Raw genomic sequence first — 22071 nt, 5'->3', positions numbered from 1 at the left:
GCCAGGATGGTCTCGATCTCCTGACCTCGTGATCCGCCCGTCTCGGCCTCCCAAAGTGCTGGGATTACAGGCTTGAGCCACCGCGCCCGGCCGGGACTCTGGCTCTTTTGGACTGGCTATGATCTTACAGATGCCACTTCTGGAGCGTGTTCTCCACTAAACTTGAAGATGACTAAATTGGCCAGTAAAAAGTAAACATCTGAAAAGATGTTTTGATTGGAGATTAAGGACATGGTAGCTGTCAAGACTCAAGCTGGTTATGCTTTGTACCCTATGTTCCAAGAAGATGCTATTGCTGTTGGTTTTATCTGTTCTGTTTTCTCTTAAAGGGAAAATTTTCTCCATGAATGACAGCCCCTCCCTTGACAGTGTGGACTCTGAGTATGATATGGGGTCTGTTCAGAGGGACCTGAACTTTCTGGAGGACAACCCTTCCCTTAAGGACATCATGTTAGCCAATCAGCCCTCACCCCGCATGACATCTCCCTTCATAAGCCTGAGACCTACCAACCCGGCCATGCAGGCTCTGAGCTCCCAGAAACGAGAGGTCCATAACAGGTCTCCAGTGAGCTTCAGAGAGGGCCGCAGAGCATCGGATACCTCCCTCACCCAGGGTGAGCACTTCCTCCTCTGCCTTTTGAAACTCGCGTCATAGGAGGGCGGTTTCTTGCCATGTTAGTGTGATCACCTGTGGTCACCAAAAGGCCTCGTATTTTAGTTAAACTGTTTGGTCTTGGTGCTTTCTTTCAGGAATTGTAGCATTTAGACAACATCTTCAGAATCTGGCTAGAACCAAAGGAATTCTAGAGTTGAACAAAGTGCAGTTGCTGTATGAACAAATAGGACCAGAAGCGGACCCTAACCTGGCGCCGGCGGCTCCTCAGCTCCAGGACCTTACTAGCAGCTGCCCTCAGGTGGGTACCTTGGGCCCTTCCCTCAATGGCTGTGTGAGGATGAGGTGTGAGTTGGTCCTGAAGATGGTCATTTTCACTTAGAGGATTTCCTCCAGTCCTGGAGCAAACAGGTTCTTTGGGAAAACCCACAGCTTCTTTGCCTTGTTGCTGCCACCTGCCACTGACGGGTTCAACCCATCCACACTGCTTCCAAGTGATCAATACCAGATAGAGGCCTGGAGACTCTTAAGCTGTTTTTGGCTCACAAGGCAGAGAATAGATGAGTGACCTCTTACAGTCACCCTTGAACTCCTCTTCCTCCGCGCCACACATGCACAAATGAAGAATAATGAACTGCACCCAAATGAGAAGCTTCTCACCACTACTTTTGATGTGGTATCACTTTAGTAAATATTACAAGTAGATTATTCATACTAAAAATACAATAAATAATGCTACTTATCCGATTTTTTTTTTTGAGCCTATTTTCAGTGCACCCAAGAGGATTATAGTTCAAGGGCCATGTGAAGGCCATGGCCTCCTGGCAACACCAAGAGCCTTTGCTCTAGTACTGACTAGGTAGTTGTTAAGTAGAGATAATACATGCATAAATGTTCTGCAGAGTAAGGAGCCCTCAGCCTACTGGCTCCATAAAAGCTTTGAGTATTAGTAAGTCTTAATGGAGTTGGAATTCCTTTTGGACATTTGCAAAGGTGCTTCAGCTAAGAACTGAGTTGTTTTCCCCATGGGGAATTGGTGAAAATTGTTTCCACCCCTTGCTCCTCAGGAGGAAGTTTCTCCACAGCAGGAAAGCGTCTCCACTCTCCCTGCCAGCGTGCATCCCCAGCTGTCTCCACGGCAGAGCCTGGAGACCCAGTACCTACAGCACAGACTCCAGGTGGGTCCTTCTCCTTGCGAGTCCACCTCACTCTGCTCATCCAGAATGTGTCCTTCTGCGAAGCAGAAACGTGTTTTGCCTGGCATTTATTTAGGGTAGCTGCTTGATTCCTTATAGGCAAGTAGCTTTGACTCTGTACTTGCAGTTTCTAGAAAGGTGTTCAGTTTCAGCTTTATGCTCTGTGTTGGTGGTGGGAAAGGCTTTGTCCTCAGGCCCCAGAAAAGGATATGTCACTGAGGGGTAGGAACGGGAGACCTGGCTTCTTTGTTTCTAACTATACTCCTCTTAATGAGTAATAAATAAAATGAAAATCTTAAGTCTGCAGAATGTCTACATGGACTTTCCCTGTTGGTGCATAAAAATCTTAAAAAGTGATAAAGCACCGATCCCATAAAGGATGACTCATTCATTCAGCGGTGGAGATCTAACTCCACCTTTCTCATTACTTCTTAATGTCCATGAGCTCACAGTCCTAGTGGACTTTGGGAAATGGAGTGGAAAACGGAAGTAGGTGAGGGCAGAGATGGGCCAGGCCTGCTGGCCCGATGCTCTTTCAGGGTCTGCGGGAGCAAATGTCAGTCCCCTCACCCCATGTGGATTCTGTAGGATACAGTGGGATTCATCCTGCAGGCAGAAGCACATCTGATGACTGCATCCTAGCACATTGTCATGTGTTGTTTTTCTGCTCTTCCAGAAGCCCAGCCTTCTGTCAAAGGCACAGAACACCTGTCAGCTTTATTGCAAAGAACCACCGCGGAGCCTTGAGCAGCAGCTGCAGGAACACAGGTGAGAAGGGGGCTTTGGCCAAAGAAGTTGCTTCCTTTCTGGAAGCCTTGAGAACACTGAATGTGTTATCCTTTCCCTCTCACGTTCACCATTACTAGGAAAATAGGTTTTCTGCATGTGCCACAGGCCCTCTGAGCATGATTACTAAGAGGATATCTCAGTATCCATGGAGGATGGTCCTGTCAGGCACTGGCAGCCCTACGGCGCACTTTGTTTTCCTTTTCTTCTAGCGTTTCCTCTTTTGGGTATGACTAGCTCCAAGCTTTCACAGTCAGTTGCCCAAAGCATGGAGGTGGGGTAGGCGGCACAGGAGCCTTCTGTCCTCCCTTACTAGCATGTGTGCCCACTGGCCTCACTAGTAGAAGCAGCTTGGTCAAGGTAGAGCTACCTTAATCAATCCATCAACTGCAGACACCTGCAGAGGCCAAGGTGTCTCTTCTTCTAGCCTCTTCATAAGGGAAATCATCCTCTCATTGTATAAAGAGGAAAACTCGGAGTCAGAGAAAATGCATTCCTGCTCACGTTAGCACTGAAGGATCATCAGAACTGGGGGGCAAAAAACGAGATTAGGTTGAAGAGAACCAACACAATCGGTCCCCAGTCCCACTTGTTTTTGCTGACATGAGAAAGAGAGACTCAAGTAGAGGACTGAAGCTACTGACTGGTATTGCATTTACATTAAAATTGCCATCACTTGAGAAGATTTAAAATTCTTTCCTTTGATATTACCAATGTAGGCTCCAGCAGAAGCGACTCTTTCTCCACAAGCAATCTCAACTGCAGGCATATTTTAATCAGATGCAGATAGCAGAGAGCTCCTACCCACAGCCAAGTCAGCAGCTGCCCCTTCCCCGCCAGGAGACTGCACCGCCTTCTCAGCAGGCCCCACCATTCAGCCTGACCCAGCCCCTGAGCCCAGTCCTGGAGCCTTCCTCTGAGCAGATGCAATACAGCCCTTTCCTCAGCCAGTACCAGGAGATGCAGCTTCAGCCCCTGCCCTCCACTTCCGGCCCCCGAGCTGCTCCTCCTCTGCCCACGCAGCTACAGCAGCAGCAGCCGCCACCGCCACCACCACCTCCACCACCACGACAGCCAGGAGCTGCCGCAGCCCCCTTACAGTTCTCCTACCAGACTTGTGAGCTGCCGCGCGCTGCTTCCCCTGCGTCAGACTATCCCGCTCCCTGTCAGCATCCTGTGGATGTAGCCCAGCAGAGTGACCTGACGGGGCCAGACTGTCCCAGAAACCCAGGACTGCAAGAGGCCCCCTCCAGCTACGACCCACTAGCCCTCTCCGAGCTGCCTGGACTCTTTGATTGTGAAATGCTAGACGCTGTGGATCCACAACACAACGGGTATGTCCTGGTGAATTAGTCTCAGCACAGGAATTGGGTGGGTCAGGTGAAGGAAGAGTGTATGTTCCTATTGTTATTCCAGCCTTTTAAATTTAAAGCTTATTTTTTTGCCCTCTCCCTGACGGGGAGAAATCAAGTCACCCAACTGGAATCAGAGGGCCTGGCTGGGGTGGATGTTGCTTCCTCCTGGTCCTGCCCCGCCACAGAGTTTCCTGTGGCAAGCGCTGGAATATAGTTGTAGCTGAGGCTCCTGCCCTTAGGTCGAGTGGAGCAAGCTCTCGAGGGCGGCACTGACAAATGTGTTCCTAAGAAGACGTTCAGACCCAGGTCTTATGCAGGATTACATCCTTTTATTATCAAGGGCAACCTTGGTGGAAGCAGAAAAGGTGTGTGCTATTGCATATATATGGGGAAAAAAAGGCAATATATTTTTCACTGAAGCCGAGCAACCACATATGGCTACAAGGCAAATCAAGACGACATCAGGAAATCGGATGCACAGGAAATAAAGGAAGGCTGTGCTTTGTCATTGAATCCTAAGTTCTTAGCTGCTGATGCAAGTTGTCCCCCAAGGCCATCACAAAGCAGTGGGGCGTGAGCTCTGTTTCAGGGGCCACTAAATAACAGCTGGTACTGACCCCAGAGACCACCTTCATCTCCATTCGGGAGCAGGTGACATACCCCTTCAGAAGGTGCCCTGGGTTGCCGAGTGTCAGAATATACTCAGGACTCCAAAGGTGTCACACGTGGAACTGACAGGAGACCCGCCACGGTGGAGACGGGGCAAGAAACTCAAGAACACATCAAGAGCACCAGCCCTGGGCCAGGGAAGACAGGCTTTTCCTGCAGTCTCTCGTGGACACTGCTGGCTTGGGGGCAGTCGGTCTCCAGGGTACCTGTTGTCTCTTTTCCGATGTAATAACTACTTTGACCTTATACTATATGTTGCTAGTAGTTTATTGAGCTTTGTATATTTGGACAGTTTCATATAGGGCTTAGAGATTTTAAGGACACGAAAAATGAACTTTTACATCCCATGTGAAGTGGTAGTGCTGTGCCTTTCCCCCAGATCATGCTTTAATTCTTTCTTTTCTGTAGAAACCAACAGTTTCCATTTATGTCAATGCTAAATCCAAAGTCACTTCAGAGTTTGTTTTCCACCATGTGGGAATCAGCATTCTTAATTTCCTTAAAGTTTTGACTTGTAATGAAATGTTCAAGTATTACAGCAATACTCAAAGAACCACAGATGTGTTAACCATTTAAGCAGATCATCTGCCAGACACATTATATTACTAATAAAACTTAACCAACACTTACAATCCAGTCATCAAAGTAAGTAAAAATTAGATGTTACAGCTAGCTAACTGTATCCCTAGAAATTATGGATAATTTGTCATTTGGACAGTTAACATCCAGGTGTTACAAATTCAGTGTTAATTCTAAAGATGACCATTTCTGCCCTTTAGAATGGCTTGTCCCATCAGCAGATGAATGTGTTAAGCACAAAGCATCTTCCTTAAAGCACAAGGAGAGGGACTAACTGATGCTGCATCTAGAAAACACCTTTAAGTTGCCTTTCCTCTTTGTAGTTAGTGTCCAGGCAGGTGAAGTGTGGAAAGTCTAGAGGGTTCCATTCTGGCCGTGTGAGCCCAGCTCCTACCAACTTCAGTAACTCGAGCAGTCTCTGTTGCTGGCCAGAGACTGACTGCCTGGTCGCCAGCTCACCATGGTGCCAGGACACTTCGCTGAGGCACTGTGCTCGGGGTTGGACTCGGTGTCAGTGGGAAAGGGCAGTGTGGGGACTGTCATTTTTGTGATTTAATAACACAGTGAAAATCCAGGAAGAATGAATGCAGCTCCTTCTGGGAGTTGTTTATTCCTGCTCGTGCTTAAGATTGATGATTTCGTGAAATAAAGAACATCATTTCATTTAAGAGATCATTTCATTAAGATCTCTAATCTGTTTTGAGTCTTTGCAAAATAGCCAGTTACAAAATGGGGCTTGATTTGTTTAGACTGAAGGAAGACGTTTTCCCAAAATATACTACAGAAGTGCTACAATATTTGTGATATTAAAATGCCTTCCAGATTGAAAATGGGGGCCGCTCATTTCAGAACTGCAGGAATGGTGTAGTTACAGATCGACATAAACTCCTGCCCCCCAAAAATGCCATGAGCTGCTTAGCCCAGGAGACCTGGGAGCTATGGCAGGACGGTTAGGCCAGCCGATGAGGGACTGCAGAGAGGCTACTGGAAGGTTAAGGAGCCAGAGAGAAATCGAGCTGTGCCCTGCGACAGCCAGGCCTATCAGGAGCCGTCAGACACGGCAGCGGTGTGGACACCAGCCTGATGCAGAGCATGACCCCTCCTACTGGGACCTGTGTTGTAAGCTCCTATTTGCTTATCTTGTTTATTTCAAGCAGAAATCAATAAATTCCATAACCCTCTGTATTGACTGCAATGTAAGCTGCTGAAGAGAATGGTTCTGTTGGTCAGTCAGGTGTTTGCTCAGCCCCGTCTGGTCACCTGTGCTGCTCTGTCCCTAACTAGTGACCCGTGGAAGCTTCTAGGCAGTTTTCTCTTCATCAACACTAATGTAACACTAAGAAGGCTTAGAATCGCTCTTTTTCTTTGGGGCTTCTCTGAAGTACTGACTTGCTTTCCAGTCTGTTTCACATTAGCAGTGTGTACACTACTGTATCATCATCATCAGCTTCATCACCCTGTAAACCAGGCTCCTCTGAAGAGACTTTGGTGAGATAAACATGAGGTAAAAATTTCATTCGGCAAAAAGTGCAATATGTGTGGTACTTTATTTTTTATGTTCTTTTTTTTTAATCCGGGGTATTAGTCTCTGCTTTGGGAGAAATGCACTAGCTCTGCAATTTCCAGCTGGGCAAGTGTGTCTCTAGTATCTCCATGCAACTGATACACTGGTCCCTGTAAGGCAAACAGCATGTTAGCCCAACGGGAAGAGAGGGCCCACTTTCACATTCCCAGTGACACCGACCGTCCCCAGCTGCCCCCTTGCCACCTCTGCCTGTACTGCCCTCTGCCACCATGGGAATAGAAGGAGGCCGACAGTTCTCTACACCAACCCCCTGGAGAATCCCTGGGTGGGAGAGCGTCAGGGCCCAGCAGGGGAGTGGGGATGGGGCTCAGGGACTGTTCGTGCCCATCTGAGCAAACCCCTTCTCTCCTCTATCCACTTTTGCCTCCTAGGAAAGAAAAAGTCAGTGGCCCTTTCCTCCTCAAATATCAAGAACTCCCCGTGTTGAAACCATGTGCTGGAGTCAGGCTGGGACGTACAGGAGCCCAGGACTGAAGCCAGCCCTTGTCTCTTGTGCCCCTTCCCAACTCTGGCGCTGGAGTAATGGCGGGGGTGTCTGTGTTTTGATGGGGAGCAAGGGGGGACCCCGTAGGAGTATCAGCCTCTCCCCTGCCCCCTACCCTTTCCCATGGACCGAAGGCTCCAGCAGAAGGGACTCATCGTAAAACTGACCGACTCCCCCACCTCCACCCACACACCGAGTGTCATCATCAGTCCTAAAGGCAGGGAAACGCTCGCAGAATTCTGCCCACGGGTTAGATGCGGGGGGGATATTCCCAGCTCCAGTGATCAGGTGATCAGCCAGAAACTAAGGCAAGGTGACAAGCAGCAGCCTGGAGTCACAGTTGGTCAGGGTCCCAGGCGTGTAGGCACCAAACAGCCTCTGGAGACATGCAGGCGGTTGAGGATGCAAGGACAGGGTGAGTGAGCGGCGCTCCTTTTTGGGGTCCGCCAGCCTCTAGTCAAGCCCCAGGTTCATAAATATGTTTGTATTACATTTTAAAACCTGTAGCAACAGTCACACTTAAGCTCCCTATTGGTTTAAAGAAAATTCACACTCCAGATAACTTTTTCCCATTTGACCTCCTATAGAGACAATATGCAGTGTGTCATTTCACAGAATCGGTCCCTGTGAACCATGGCTGACCCCCGTGCTGGGGCTGACATGCTACACTTGAACTCCTAAACTGGCTTGCCCCTGCTGCCTCTGGGAAGCCACCAAGCCACTCGGTCTCTCTGTGCCTAAACATCAACGGTGAAAATTGGAGAACAGGGAGGCTTGTAAGTTGGAATCATTGTACAGGCAGGGATCTTTGATCATTTTGTTGCTTCTGGAATTTATTTATTTATTTTTTTTGAGACAGAGTCTTGCTCTGTCGCCCAGGCTAGAGTGCAGTAGTGTGATTTCAGCTCACTGCAACCTCCACCTCGTGGGTTCAAGCAATTCTCCTGCCTCAGCCTCCCTAGTAGCTGGGACTACAGGTGTGTGCCACCGCATCCAGCTAGTTTGTGTATTTTTAGTAGAGATGGGGTTTCACTATGTCCAGGCTGGTCTGGAACTCCTGACCTCAGGTGATCCACCCACCTTGACCTCCCGAAGTGATGGGATTACAAGCGTGAGTCACCGCACCCGACCTGGAATTTTTTATGGAACTTATCTTCAGAGCGATGTACAAAAGACAAGAGCAGTATCGGCCGGGTGCAGTAGTAGATGAAGTCGATTAGTAGTAGTAGGTGAAACTCTGTCTCTACTAAAATACAAAAAAATTTGCCGGGGGCGGTGGCGGGCGCCTGTAGACCCAGCTACGCGGAGGCTGAGGCAGGAGAATGGGGTGAACCTGGGAGGTGGAGCTTGCAGTGAGCCGAGATCGCGCCACTGCACTCCAGCCTGGGTGACAGAGCGAGACTCCACCTCAAAAAAAAAAGACAAGAGCAGTATCATCTGCCTTTGTTTCTAAACTGGACAAAGAGCTTTTCTTAAAGTTTCTGTTCTCCCTTCTGACAGGTTCCACAGCATGGTCTGAAGCACCAGTAATGTCAGAGTCCTTGTCTGGCCCTTGGTGGCGAGTGAACGAAGGCAGTGGAGCCTCTCACCTCCCAGTAGCCTCTCACATTCCTATTTTACCATTTTTGTCCTAATTAAGGTAGCCTGGCTGATTCTAGAAGACTAGCAGCCATCCTAGGTGCACCCCCACCTTACGTCCACATCTTCTCCAGGCAGGTTTCAACCTATCAGCAGATTCGGGCACACACTGGGGCACTGATAGAGAACCAGGCAGCACTGCCCACAGACCCACCCAGGGAGAGCTTTGATGGGTTCTGCCCAGATACTGCGCTTGCCCGCCCACAAGGGAGCAATAGCTTATATTTGTACATTAGTTTTTTTTTTTTTTTTTTGAGACAGAGTCTCGCTCTGTCGCCCAGGCTAGAGCACAGTGGCCGGATCTCAGCTCACTGCAAGCTCCGCCTCCCGGGTTTACGCCATTCTCCTGCCTCAGCCTCCCGAGTAGCTGGGACTACAGGCGCCCGCCACCTCGCCCGGCTAGTTTTTTGTATTTTTTAAGTAGAGACGGGGTTTCACTGTGTTAGCCAGGATGGTCTTGATCTCCTGACCTCGTGATCCACCCGTCTCGGCCTCCCAAAGTGCTGGGATTACAGGCTTGAGCCACCGTGCCCAGCCTGTACATTAGTTTTACCAAGCACTTTCACAAGTACTCTCTTCTCATCCTCACAACAATTCTATGAAATTAGTTGGGGAGATACTGTCCTTATTTTTTTCACAGCTGAAGAAACCAAAGCTCTGGAAGTTTGTGACTTCTCTGAGATCACAGCTGGTGACAGGAGGAGCTGGGACAAGTGCTTGGGCTGACTGGCTTCTGGTTTTGGTTCTCTGGCTTCTTGCTCTGGAAGAAGCCCTCTCGTTCCCCTCTCTTTCTTCAGTAGCATCTGACTCTTTTCTTAAGCAAACAGCTGTATAAACAAAGCCCCCATTTTGGTCAAGCACAGGGTGAATGTGACATTGTTCCCACAACCTTATTCTCCACTCGACAGCCGCCTGGCTTTGGGGGAGAGGCCGCTTTCAGGTGACAGGGCAGCTGTCCAGGTGGCCATGCACTGAACCAGGCTGAGGGAGACAAAGACCCCGCAGACCCACCTGCCTTTCAGCATCCAGTTAACTGCAGAAGTTTAGGCTCACCTCAAAGACGCTTAGTTTTTCCAAGTTACAATACAGCAGTTTCCTACAGGACACCCCCCTACTCATTTGCCAAGGGACCGCACTACATGGCATCAGGCCACCATTGCAGGCCAGCAGATTCCACCCCAGGAACCGTCATGAACTCAGCCTTTGTCTCGAGGGGCGTGACATTTCCTTACAGTCAAGCCCCATCAAATAGAAGTGCTTATTACTTTTAGGATTAAAAAAGTAATAACAGACTTTGACTTAATACTCTGTCTTTTCAGAGGCAAAGTGGGTGGGTAGAGGGGAGCTTTAAAAATAGAAGTACAAAACAACATCCTGGAAACATATGACCCCAGATGGAATAATGTCGCATTCCCCAGTGCAGATAACGGGCTGCTGCTGGCTCTGTGGTGTCTGTCTGCTGAAGATTTGCTCAGTCAAGGAAATTCAAGTGGTGAGACCCTTCCACCATGGGTGGTAAGAGAAACCTGCCTTCACCAAAATCTCTGAAGGGGAAAGAAGCAGAGAGAAAGGTTTGCTTCACTTCGGGGACTGCAGTTTGAGAAATAAAAGGGATACAGAGATATTTGCACTTTGTAGAAAGGGCAAGATTATTTGCTTATATCTGAAGGGAGGTGGGTGGTTTTGCTGGATGTTTGGTCTGAAAGAGTTACTTTTGATAAAGTTAATCTAACTGTAGTTATTTTTTTCTGTGTGCTTTTTTTTTAATTACTAAGAAAAAATCGGTGAGTTCAATAGCTTTGGTATTATGAGTGCAAATCATAATAGCTCCAATTTAAAAAAAAATCAAAAGTATAACTTGTCACTCAATGTTAGAAAATCGCCTAAAATGCAGTGTAATAAATAATCTTTGTACCAAATGGTAATTTAAATGGGGTAATTTTCTGCAAGGAAAATGTACTGTTTTTATGTTTCCAACCCTCTTGAATTAAAATAAAAACAACTTGTTTTCTAAGAGCCCGGGTGGTGTGAATGTCAGGTTAATGCGATAGGGCTTTTGCCTCATCGGGCCTTGGGTGGAATTTTTAGAGTAGGGAAGGTGGCTGTGTTCTCTGAGTTCTGGTGCTCACTTCAGGCTGCAGAAAAGGACAGTGGATAATATGTTCTCATTGACGTCAGCAGGGTAAATAATACCTTGCTCTGAATCGCCTGAGTACACGTTAGCCGCTGCAGATCGCTGACGGAAGCACTGCTAACCGCAGCCTGCACAAGGACAGGGCCCCGCTGGGCACTGCTTAATTACTGCTCCTCGATTCTCAGAGTTCCAGGGCAAAGCCCCTTGGCCCAGGTAGTCTGGGCAAGGGCCTCATCCCGCAGTAGGAGAAGGGAAGGCAGATGCAGGGGGCTCTCCGAGGACAGGCAGCTGCAGGGCAGGGGCTGGAAATGGGAGGGGAGGTGCTGCGAGCTGCCAGGCAAAAGACATTGCTATTTAGTCACGATGTCACATCTTCTCTGGGGGTCTGCCAAAGGCCTCGACACTGCACGCGCGCTCACACAGTGCACTCCCTCACAGGGGCGGGCACCCTTTGGAGGCCCAGCTCCGCGCCCTCAGGGTGCTGGAGACACCATGTGCCAAGCTGCTCTCCTGCGTCCTAGACCTGTTTCAGTGCCAGGCCCTGAGTGAAAGGCCACTGTTATATCCAGCTTGCTGGCAGCAGGATCTCGACTGAAATTTGGTTTCACTCAAACCATTCCAATTGAGCCCATGCTATAGAACCGAGTCAGTTCCCTCCCTGCGGGGTGAGCTGCTGGCCTCTGGGTAGCATTCGGAAGGTGCAGTCGGCAGGGCCCACAATGGCAGAGGCTGGAAGGAGCGGAGCCCCCTCCACCAACGTCCACTGCTGCCCGACTGGTGACAACAGCTCAGTTCTGCCTTACACTGGCGGTTACCCCTTGGCTACCCAAAATTTCAGTATTGCTGAGTTTCATTTCTTTTTTAAGGAAAGCACTAAATTTCAGTAACAATGTTTTCCCTTTCCCACCAGATTTCTCCATCATTCTTATTCTGTGTTGCCAAAAACAACTCCAGTGCCCCAGGACGCAGGCAAAATAACAGACGAGTGGCCAGCCAGGCCCCAACCCTGCACTCCCCAGGACACCCTTCGGTTCTGCGGCCTTTGTGAGTCGAAGGCTCCAGCAGGGTGGGGAAGGAGAGCGGCAGGGAGGCCTGCACCCCAAACCCAGGGTCTCTGCCCGGTGGATGGAACCAGCCAGCAGTGCTTGCATTTCCCAAGTCCTTCATCATGACGCAGGAGAGGTGGGAACAGGACCCAAGGTTCTGTTCCTGGCAAGCAGCTGCTTTCTCCCCCACTAGATCTTAAATTGAGGGCTCACAGATCCCCTTGACATGCAAGCTATGGACTCTTCCCAAAGAGCATATACACAGACCCAGAACTTCAGACAGAATTTCAGGACAGGAGTTGGTTCCTGGGCCCCCTGAAGCCCCTTCCCAACCAGGGACCAAAGTTAGGAACCCCTGGCCCAGCCCCTGCTCTCTCAGAGTTAAAGTTCTTGGCCAGGCGCTGTGGCTCAGGCCTGTAATTCCAACACTTTGGGAGGCAGAGGCAGGTGGATCACCAGAGGTCAAGAGTTCAAGACCAGCCTGGCTAACATGGTGAAACCCCGTCTCCACTAAAAATATAAAAATTAGCCAGGCGTGGTGGTGGGCGCCTGTAATCCCAGCTACTCTGTAGACTGAGGCAGGAGAATCGCTTGAACCTGGGAGGCGGAGGTTGCAGTGAGCCGAGATCGCACCACTGCACTCCAGCCTGAGCGAGAGGGCAAGACTTCGTCTCAAAAAACAAAGATCACAGGGACCCTCCCTACTGAGGGGTTCTAATCCCTCCCTGGGTGGATCCAGGTGACAGGGAGCCTCCTGCTCGCTAGCAGCCCACAGGCACCATGGGAGGAAGTTCTGGGCTTGTGTACTAAATCCTGGGTGCTACGTGGCTACAAAGGAAATGTCACCTGCACAGAACACGGCTGCTCTGCCCTGGGGGCTGAGGGCTCTGCCCTTCTCATTTCAGCCCCGCCAGTGATTTCAAAAGCTGAGCAGCCCTTGAGCGATGGATTATCGCCAGGAATCATCCTGGACAATGTCCCTTAGGAGGCAGATGTGGGTCCTGACTGAAGCGAAGGGAAGGGGCTGGGCCCTCCCTCAGACACAGGTGCCACTGGCACACCTGTCTCCCCCTAGGTATGAAGCTGTGCCCACAAATCACTCAGGCCAAACCAAGGGCAGGCAGGGCAGAGAGCTTGCCAGGCGCCTCTGCCGCTGTTCTTTCCAGCAAGCCTTCCTGCTGCTGCCTCCCTTTGTCCGCATTTCTGGGGGGATTTCCTAGGGTGGACTGACTCAGAGCTGCTCTGAAATTGGCAGAGAGCGATTCCAAGCCCAGGGAAAGCATGAGCCGGGCTGAGCCTCCGAAGAGCCAGCACGGTGTCTGCGAGGGAGGAGACAGGAGGGAGCAGCAGCAAGGGAAGCGGACTTCCCCGGGAGCCGAGCCCCCAAAAGCTGGATGAGCAGAAAGTTCAGAAAATGTGGGCCCAGAGGAAAATGAGGCATTAGGGATTGCGCTTCTGAAAGGGAGAACTGAGTCACTCTCTCCTCAGGTCGGCTGGCACAGCTCTGGCTCCAGCTCCTCACCCCCCAAAAGTGAGATGCCCAAAGTGGGGCTGACTGACAACTTGGACCCTGAGGAGTCTGTTCACTGTCACCCCAGGGCCACCCACATAGTTGGGGGTGGGACACAGTGGAATGGAGGAAAAGCCCACCAAGGCCTTTCCTCCAAGTGAGCCACACACAGCGCCCAGAGTGCACAGCCTTGCCTGTCTCTTCCGTCTGGGATCCGCCAGAACTGCCTTCCAGTCACTACAGAGCCCGAATGCTTAGCAGCTCCCCTGTGCCAGCAAAGTGAGGGCCAAAGGGCAGGCAGGCAGTAGGAGGGAACTAGGGATGAGAGGGCCAGGCAAGGAGGGCTGGGCACGGAGCAAGCCTGGGAGAGCGGGGCCCAGCTCCCACCCAGCCCGGGAGCCGCCACCTGGCCACCCTCCAGACAGGGACAGTCCGGAAGGCAGCAAAGAACCTCTGACAGAGGCCTCAGCCCCTGGCGCCCTCTCAGCCCTGCCACTAACCCAGGCAAATCATTGTAAAGGGTGGTGTCTCCAGTGGTAACTTGGAGCACAGGCTGGCTGGCTTCACCCCTAGGTTTACTGCGAGGGGCAAATGCAGCCTGGCATGGCACTGCCCGGCAGACCCCCACTCCCCTGGAGGGCTGTCACAGAGTTCCACTCTGCTTGTCTTTTAACTCTTGCCTGCCCCAACACTAGGTACAGAAAATGGCTGTTTCTTGCCTGTGAGCTCTGTCTTCACTGGCTTAAGTGTGGTTGCGCTGTTCTGAGCATCTGCTCCAGGCTGAGAACTGGGAACTCTGCCCCAGGATTTCTGAATTTTGGGAAATGAGTTCTAGGCAGCATCAGCTATGGGTACCACAAACATAAGAACATCCCTGAGAATCTCTGTCACAGGTAGGAGGACTTTTTTATCTCCAATTTTCAGGTCAACCTCCAGTGTGGAGACTTGGAAGGCCTGGGGGTCTTTTTGTGCAGATGGCTGTCCCCAGGCCCCACAGTGGAGAGGGCGCTGACCGGAGGTCAGCCTAAAGACCTGCTCCCGTGGGCCCTGTCACCGGCCTGTGTCTGACTTCCCCATGGACTTCAAGGTCCAATTCCCTTAGCTGGAGGCCACTGGGGATGGGATCCAGCATCCCTGGGCTTTGGTCTTTGTCATCAGTCCTCAGTTTGACTGGACTCACACCTCCTGTAGTCTTTCTGGGTTCAGGAGAACCAATCTGCTGGCCAAGAGGTTGGCCCTTAAGGAGCTCCTCCCCTTCAGGCACCCCCAGCGGAGCTCCTCAGAGCTGCCCTTGAGATCCCCAGGGCAGCGTGAAGGCCCTGCCAGCCTAACTCTCTGGGAGGGACAGGGACACGCAGCCCTCCCCTAATGCTAGAGGCTGGCTCTAGGACAAGCAAGGTTCCTGAGCTGCGGAATGGCTCCGGCCTCAGGCCCAGAACAGCCTGGTTCACCAGCAGGAGCTAATTCGATCCAGAGAAGAGACACAGGTCAAAAGGCACAAGTCAGAGACCCTCAGGGTCCAAGGGACTCTCTGAGTTTGGGGAAAATAAGGAAGGCAGGAAAAACCAGAAACAAGTAGAAGGCGCATGGAAGGCAGAAGATGGTGTTAGCTGAGACGCGGTACAGGGGCTGGTCTCAGGTCAGTGTGTGTACAGGACAGACTGTCTGCAGAGAAAAGGAAGAGGAGGAGGGTGGACGCAGTCAGGCAATGTCTGTAGCCATTATTTATGGATGCTTCCCTTGATTTTAGTCTCCAAACCTGGGCTCGGCACGGAGACTGAATGTCCCTCACAGCTGCTCCTTCCTGCAATAACAAGACTGACATCACTGTTGTCAGGGAAATGGTGTTTTGATTAAAATCATGTGACAGCTACTTCGTGATTCAATAAACAAATCCCCTGTTAACCCTCGCCTGACAAGGCCTGCCAGCAGCTTCATCAGGGAGCACCCTGCGTCCTGTCCGGGAGCGAGCCGCCGTGCAGACCCGGGGCAGCACGGTGTGGGTGGGAGGTGACCCACGCTGCTCCCTGGCAGATCCTGCCTGGGGGACACACGTGACATCCAACACACAGGCACCGCCACAGACTTCAAGGGTGCCAAGGAGGTGCCCTTCACCAAGGGAGACTGGCTCTCGCCCCTTCCATTTTCTCTTCAAGTGATGGGCCCAGCCCCTGGAATGTCCAATGGCTCCCTGAGGGCCCTGAGGGTGGCTGAGAACTGATGGTTCCCGGGGCTCTCAAGAGCAAGGCGCTCACTCTCACCCCGTTCGGACAGACTGGCAAGTCCACTACGCACCCTAGACAGTGAGGGGTTAAGAACAATTTCTGGTTGCAATTGGATGACTTCCTGGATCACTCACTTGGCTGCTGGCCCCTGACACACAGGGTTCTGCCTGGCAACAGCCAATTCCCTTTCCATCTCCCCCTCGGGTCATTTTCCCTAAGTGAAACAAATGCATGGAAGGCTCCCTGAGTCATGGGGCGGGGGATTTTTCTGAGTTAACTGAACTGAAGCCTCAGAGGCCTAGCACCACTGGGCCTCCTTTCCTGGAAAAACAGATTCTCAAATAGACACGACAGGGGTTGGGGGAGATTCATGAGGGACCGAATAATAATGACAGCACTTAACCACCTAGGGTGGGTGAGGATGACATGAGATTTGAAGTGCCTGACAAGGGGCTGCAGTGACCAAGGCTCGAGTAACGACAGTTAATTCTCAGTAACTCCTCAGCTAGCGGAGGCACAGCTTGGGCTGTCAGAGCTGAGCAGGTCAGCTATGGGAGGGCCACCTCAATGACCCACGCTCAGATCGGGTCTTACCACGCATTTATGGCATGAGCAGTTGGCTCTGAATTTGTAGGAAGATGTAATCCCTTTCTTCCCAAAGAAGTCTGTGGTTTAGGCCTAAAAAATGTGTAACTGTCACCCCCCACTCCTTCAGCCAAGTTCTCCTTCCTGCAGCCCAGTTCTGTGAAGAGGACACGGACTCCAAGGACTGGCCACTCGGGAATCCATCCGGACAGTCGTCGCCCAGCCCTTCCACTGGGTGGCCACTGCAGGAACGACCGGTGCTGCCCACGGACAAGTGTGCAGCCACTCAGGAAGGCAAGAACATTCTAAGATGAGCGAAGGCGATTCTGGACCTCAACAACAGGAGAAAACGTTTTCGTGGTTTCGGTTCACATAAAATGAAAAGCCATGTGACTTAAAAGGCAGCCTTTTTGATGTTACTTCATAGAATTTCCACCAAGCGAACCCACTAGAGTGGGTGTGAGAATGTCAGACTTTTCCCCATGAACTAAACGCAGTCTGGCATCAGCACGAGGCAGCCAAGCCCTGCTGCTCTCCTTTTCTGAATATATCTGTAAGTCACAAATCGCCCTCCTAATGAATGGCCCTGGGGCAGTGGCTGGCACCGACTGCTGAACTACGGCTTTTCACACCATTTCCACACAGAGTGGTGTCCACTGGGGCTTGTAGAACATGAGCTGTTACAGAGAAACTTGCAACTATTTTTATCTTGAATGGAAATAACTGAGAGGAATTGTGGCAAGTCACTTCTGTATTATGTGAGGAAAATGGGAACAGCCCCTTTTTACAAGCAATTCTTCACCAAACCCCACCAGTGTCCTCTGTATGGGCTTCGCTGTCGGACGGGGAGGTGATGGGAGATGGGCCTCAAGCTACAATAGTGACAGCTCTGGCCGGCGACCTGTCCCTCAGAAAGCACTCCCAGAATGAAGTAAGCCGGCAACAGGCTTTAAAAACCTACTCCTGGCCCTTAAAATTAGACTGTTCCCCTGAGGACAAAGTGAGAGGTGCTGCTTCTTGGCTTGCCCTGCGGCAGCTCCCTGCAGACCAGGCCACCCTGGCTGTCCGCAGCCCTGACGGCAGGACTTGGCCCCAGGCTGCCGGGACACTTACCTTCCCCGTGTCCTCTCCAGGCACTCTGGGTCTTGGGAAATGGTTCTTGTCAGCCCGAGGGACACTGGGTTCTCCACTGTCCTTCACAGGAAAATCTAGCTTCCTCAGCCTTTGTGCCACCACTAGAGACACAGACAGTGGAGCTGTAACTGTCCCTGACCAAGGCACATCCCTCCCAAGCCCACCTGCGCTTCCCAGCCAGGATGCCCTCAGTTGTGCCAGCAGAGCTGGGAAGTCACAGCAGCAGCCGACAAGTATATGGAGCACTGGGCAGAGAAGGCTGGGGCAGTCCAGGTCGTGCTGAGGTGACTTTCCCTCGGGGCCCTGGAAAGCGCCACCTCATCAGGCCTTTTGGTGTCCACCTGGCTGTTCCCTACATCTTGGTCACTGATGGCCTCCAGAGCCCCAACCACAGGAAAGACCTGGCTCCTTTCAGAACTCCTATCAGTTTAAGAGAACAACTCTGGAGACAGAAATGACTTGGCTTTTCGACGCAATGAGGAATTACTCTATTCGTCCTCCAGATTTCCATCCCAACTGAACGTTATGTAATTTCCTGGAAACAGCAGGCTCGTGGAGGCAAACAGGGGACAGTGTGACTATTCTAGGTACAGAGGACTGGAGGGAGACGTGCGAGGGAAGAGGAAAGAGGGGAGTAAGGAACTGGATGGAAACAGGAATACTGGAGAATCAAAGGGAAACAATTACATCACATCAGACTGCAGTCACCTCAGCTGGTAAACCAGGAGAACACTGGGCAACAGGGCCTCTCCCTCTAGTTTCATATCCAAGCAGTGGAGAAAAATCAGAAGCTTTACGATAAGAGTGTCACCATTTTTAAGTCAGAGGAATTTAAGTAAAAGGCAAGAGGACAGGACAAGCACCTGACCTGTTTGGCCACCCTGCCCTGCCGTCGCCACAGGGACAGAGCCAATGTGACGTCTAAGGGCAAGCCCCAGCCTTTCGGTTTAGTGACAACACAACGGTTCACAAAGGAACAAAAGTGCACCAGGTTAACCGCCGGGTCAGGAAGGACAGGCTTGCTTCCCTAGAGGTCTACGCAAACAACCTGAATGCTTGGGCAAGCCAGCTCAAAGGTCAGGCTGCCATCTGTTGAGACAGGACAAGCTGTCTGGCGAAGACCCCTGGGGCTCTGCATCACAGTGGCCGAGCTGTGGTATTTCTGTGAGCTGAGGGCAGCCCATTATTTCAACAAGACCTCATTAGAAACCACGTATTCGCCTGTTTTCCTTCTTATGAAACAAGATGCATCCTCAGGTTCACATCTTCTTGGTAGCACAGAGAAAGAAACAAGACCTGGTCTCTTAAACCTGTGAGGAGTAAACCCCACACAAATTGTAGAGAAACACCAAGGTGAATTCCATTGCTGCTGAGACATTTGTATCGGCACAGGTAATATGTCTGTGTGTGTGTGTATGTGTGTGTGTGTGTGTGTGTCTGCTTCATTTTTCTAATCAAACAAACAACTGATGTAAGCTGCCAAGGATGAAAAACAACACGTTTCAAGCAACCAGACAAATCCACACAGAACTGTAGTCTAAGCCAGGGGACCAGAGAAGGGCCACATAAAGCTTGTTTCCTGAGAGCAGGAAAATCTTTGTGTCAATGGGAGAATAAGACACACTCTGGTTCTTTTGATGATTTGTTCCATGTACACAACACATCAGAGGATATTTTAGAAATTCATCCACTGAACACATTTTTATTGAGCACCTATTATGTGCACCAGATACTGTTCTAGGCACTGGCAATACAGAAGATAAAACAGACAAAAATACCAGCCTTACAGAGCTCCTAAAGCCTATATTCCAGTGAAATCAAGATAGGAGAAATTTTCCCTTAAGTTTAAGGTAGTTTAAAAAAAAAAAATAGGAGAACTAATTCATGGAGAACATGGCCAAGTTATGAGCCAAAGCACAATTCCTCCAAAGAGTACCAAAGCAAATTCTCTTTTGCTTAATTCAGAAGGTAACAATGAAACCCCTGAGGGGTCACCACAAAAGACAGAGGCCCCGCTGAACCCCCTGACCCATGCTTGAGAAAGCCAGGGCCCACTCTCCCTCTCTCAGTTTTAGGGTGGAGAAGCCAATGCTTAGGGCTCCACAGGGGGAGACACAAGGGCATTTTAAAAGTCTGTCCCCAAAACAATGGTATTTCCAACTAGAGTAAAGCAATGGTTCCAATGCAAATCTGTTTCATGAAGACAAATGTCTCTCAAGTATGAAATTCAATGAAGAAGAACTTGCAGGTAATAAAAAATAAACGCCTATGAAACCAAAATTAAAATGTTTATAGAATAATAGCATAAGATAATAAAATGAGAATACAGAAAAAGATTTTTGCTTAGGAAAATACTTAATTCTCAGCCCGAAGTCATAAAATAGAAACTTAATGTAAGGTAATTTGGTGGTTTAAAATGCAGACAGATAACCTCTGATTTACAATTTCTGTTCTGTTTTTCAAATGTAGGACAAATTTGAAAGTATTTAGTAAAACTTGGCTTTATGTAACAAATGCACAGTCTTAGAGGAGTCTTTGGGCCTTCACTAAACAGAACAGGACTTGCTGTATTTAAAAGAGGTTGTGAACAAAATCAACAATTCAAAAACCAAAAGGGTAACAAGCAAACCGCATAGCAAGATGCACTGAGAGAAAATAAACTATGGGAAAACCCCTTAACCAAAAGTCATGAGACAGGGTGAGTTTGATTATGTGAAAAATTGTTTTTTGTTTTGTTTTGTTTTATTTTTGACACGGAGTCTCGCTCTATGGCCCAGGCTAAAGTGCAGGGGTGCGATCTTCCCTCACTGCAACCTCTGCCTCCCAGGTTCAAGCAATTCTCCTGTCTCAGCCTCCTGAGTAGCTGGGACTACAAGTGTGTGCCCAGCTAACTTTTTTGTATTTTTAGTAGCGACGGGGTTTCACCATGTTGGTCAGGCTGATCTCAAACTCTTGACCTCAAACGACCCCAAATGGGTGATTTTTAAAAAGGGCTTTAAAACTGTTTAGTAGTTCAAATAGGCTTCCTTACTATTAATTTGCTTCTTAGTAAACTCTTCGGCTTAACTCATTATCTTAAATTTCAGAATTAATGAGGTTTTACTGTAAAAGTAGAAAAGCAAACACTTCAAATAAGACTCCAGCATCACCTATACTAAAACATTAGCAGTAAAACTGCAGTTTGAAAAGCTACCGCACAATGCAGCAAGGACCAGGTGTTAATACTGCTGGAAGCAGAGCCAGGTAAAGAGCAGGAAATCTGTACAGTATTATCCCTGTGGTTCTCAGACTCATTCAAAATACAGAACTGCAATCTTACAATGAAACAGACATACTGCTTATTACAAGGCACTACAGATAAAGCTTTTCAGAAAAGAGAGAGAAGTATTTTAAATGTAGGCACAGTGGTGAACTGTTCAAATTCAGTTAGGTGTCAACATCACACATTAGCAGCAAGATGCAGCCACACTTCAGGTTTCTGAATGACATGACTACAGACATGAGTAAATAAAACCAAAATACAGACATGAGCAAATAAAACCAAAATAACCACTACATTAACCCTGAGCTTCCACATTCCCCTTTCATGTGAGACTGATGAGACTGATGCAGACCATCATAATTCAGGAAAATGTGGCTTTCACTATGGTCAAATCTCAACATGCCTCCCAAAGAGTTTATAAAATAAGTTATTCTAAACATGTACATTTAACTTTGGAATGATGGAGAGACACAGAGATATATGTAAACGTCAAGAGAATCACTCCACTCCAAGCCTGGGTCCACATCCTTCCAGGCTTTGTCTGGAACATTATGTGGCTGGGGCCTGATTCCACAGTGAGGATGCAGGAGCCCAGGTGGTGATGGATAAAGCATTAGGAGACAATCAAGTATCAAGTGTCAGGAATTGGTCAGTAAGAATGGCTTAAATAATGACTTAACAAAGAAGACGAGTAAAAAACAATCCCATTTCATCTTTAGAAAGAATCAAGTCACTAAAATTTGATTTCTTCTAAGTTGTTGCCATTTGCTTGGATGAGATCTTGAAGGTTTTCCATTCTTTCTCCACCCAGTTAAGAACACATTGACTAGAAATCTGTGATAAGAATTTAGTAAAGGTCTTTTCCCTCCTGCTCCTCATTATGCCAATGCAAGAACTGGAAAATTCCAAACAAAATCAGGTTAGTGGTACAGAAAGTTCATGAATGATCTATGTGAATATTAAGCATAATAACAATGATCCAAACGTATCAAACTAACAACTTCTCACTGTGGTTACTGTCTTTACTTGGCCAGGCTAATCAGAAGTGAAACTTTAAAAATTGGTTAAATTCCAAACAAAAAACTGTTCTTACCAGTGAGAATCGTATTTCCTACCCAGTCCTACATGTAACTAAGAAAAATAGCCTGCTCACTTATGAGAAAACGGTGGGCCAAGAGGGTTCTAATCACAGAGACACCAGCATTCCAAGAACTTACCACCCTCCCTGTTTCCCATAATACTTATCATCCTACCCACTTAACACCTCTCA

The 22071-nt window shown here is 49.3% G+C and overlaps 2 protein-coding genes across 6 annotated transcripts in view; one reads left to right on the top strand and one right to left on the bottom strand.

The window, feature by feature from the left end:
• Positions 1-6731, top strand: part of SIK2 (salt inducible kinase 2) — a 134843-nt gene extending 128112 nt beyond the window's left edge. Inside the window, exons 11-15 of one of the 2 annotated variants that reach the window (XM_017883239.1) lie at positions 330-614; positions 751-914; positions 1681-1791; positions 2486-2577; positions 3315-6731. In XM_017883239.1, the coding sequence (XP_017738728.1) occupies positions 330-614; positions 751-914; positions 1681-1791; positions 2486-2577; positions 3315-3948 (1286 nt within the window). In that variant the 3' untranslated portion in view covers positions 3949-6731. The remainder of the gene's footprint in view (positions 1-329; positions 615-750; positions 915-1680; positions 1792-2485; positions 2578-3314) is intronic. The other variant, XM_017883238.1, reaches the window with a different exon arrangement.
• The window catches only part of PPP2R1B (protein phosphatase 2 scaffold subunit Abeta), a 53017-nt gene that overhangs the window by 6973 nt on the left and 23973 nt on the right, over positions 1-22071 (bottom strand). Inside the window, exons 15-16 of one of the 4 annotated variants that reach the window (XM_017883240.1) lie at positions 17519-17640; positions 6722-6872 (exon numbers count right to left, since the gene is read on the bottom strand). In XM_017883240.1, the coding sequence (XP_017738729.1) occupies positions 6780-6872; positions 17519-17640 (215 nt within the window). In that variant the 3' untranslated portion in view covers positions 6722-6779. Of the gene's footprint in view, positions 1-6721; positions 6873-16695; positions 16738-17518; positions 17641-18906; positions 21697-22071 lie in introns of those variants that run through there. The other 3 variants (XM_017883242.1, XM_017883241.1, XM_017883243.1) reach the window with 3 other exon arrangements.

The sequence above is a fragment of the Rhinopithecus bieti genome, unplaced genomic scaffold (assembly GCF_001698545.2).
Source record: "Rhinopithecus bieti isolate Rb0 unplaced genomic scaffold, ASM169854v2 scaffold_11964, whole genome shotgun sequence".
Lineage (NCBI taxonomy): Eukaryota > Metazoa > Chordata > Mammalia > Primates > Cercopithecidae > Rhinopithecus > Rhinopithecus bieti.
The sequence above is the reverse complement of the archived record's forward strand: the minus strand, read 5'-3'. Positions and strand labels throughout refer to the sequence as shown.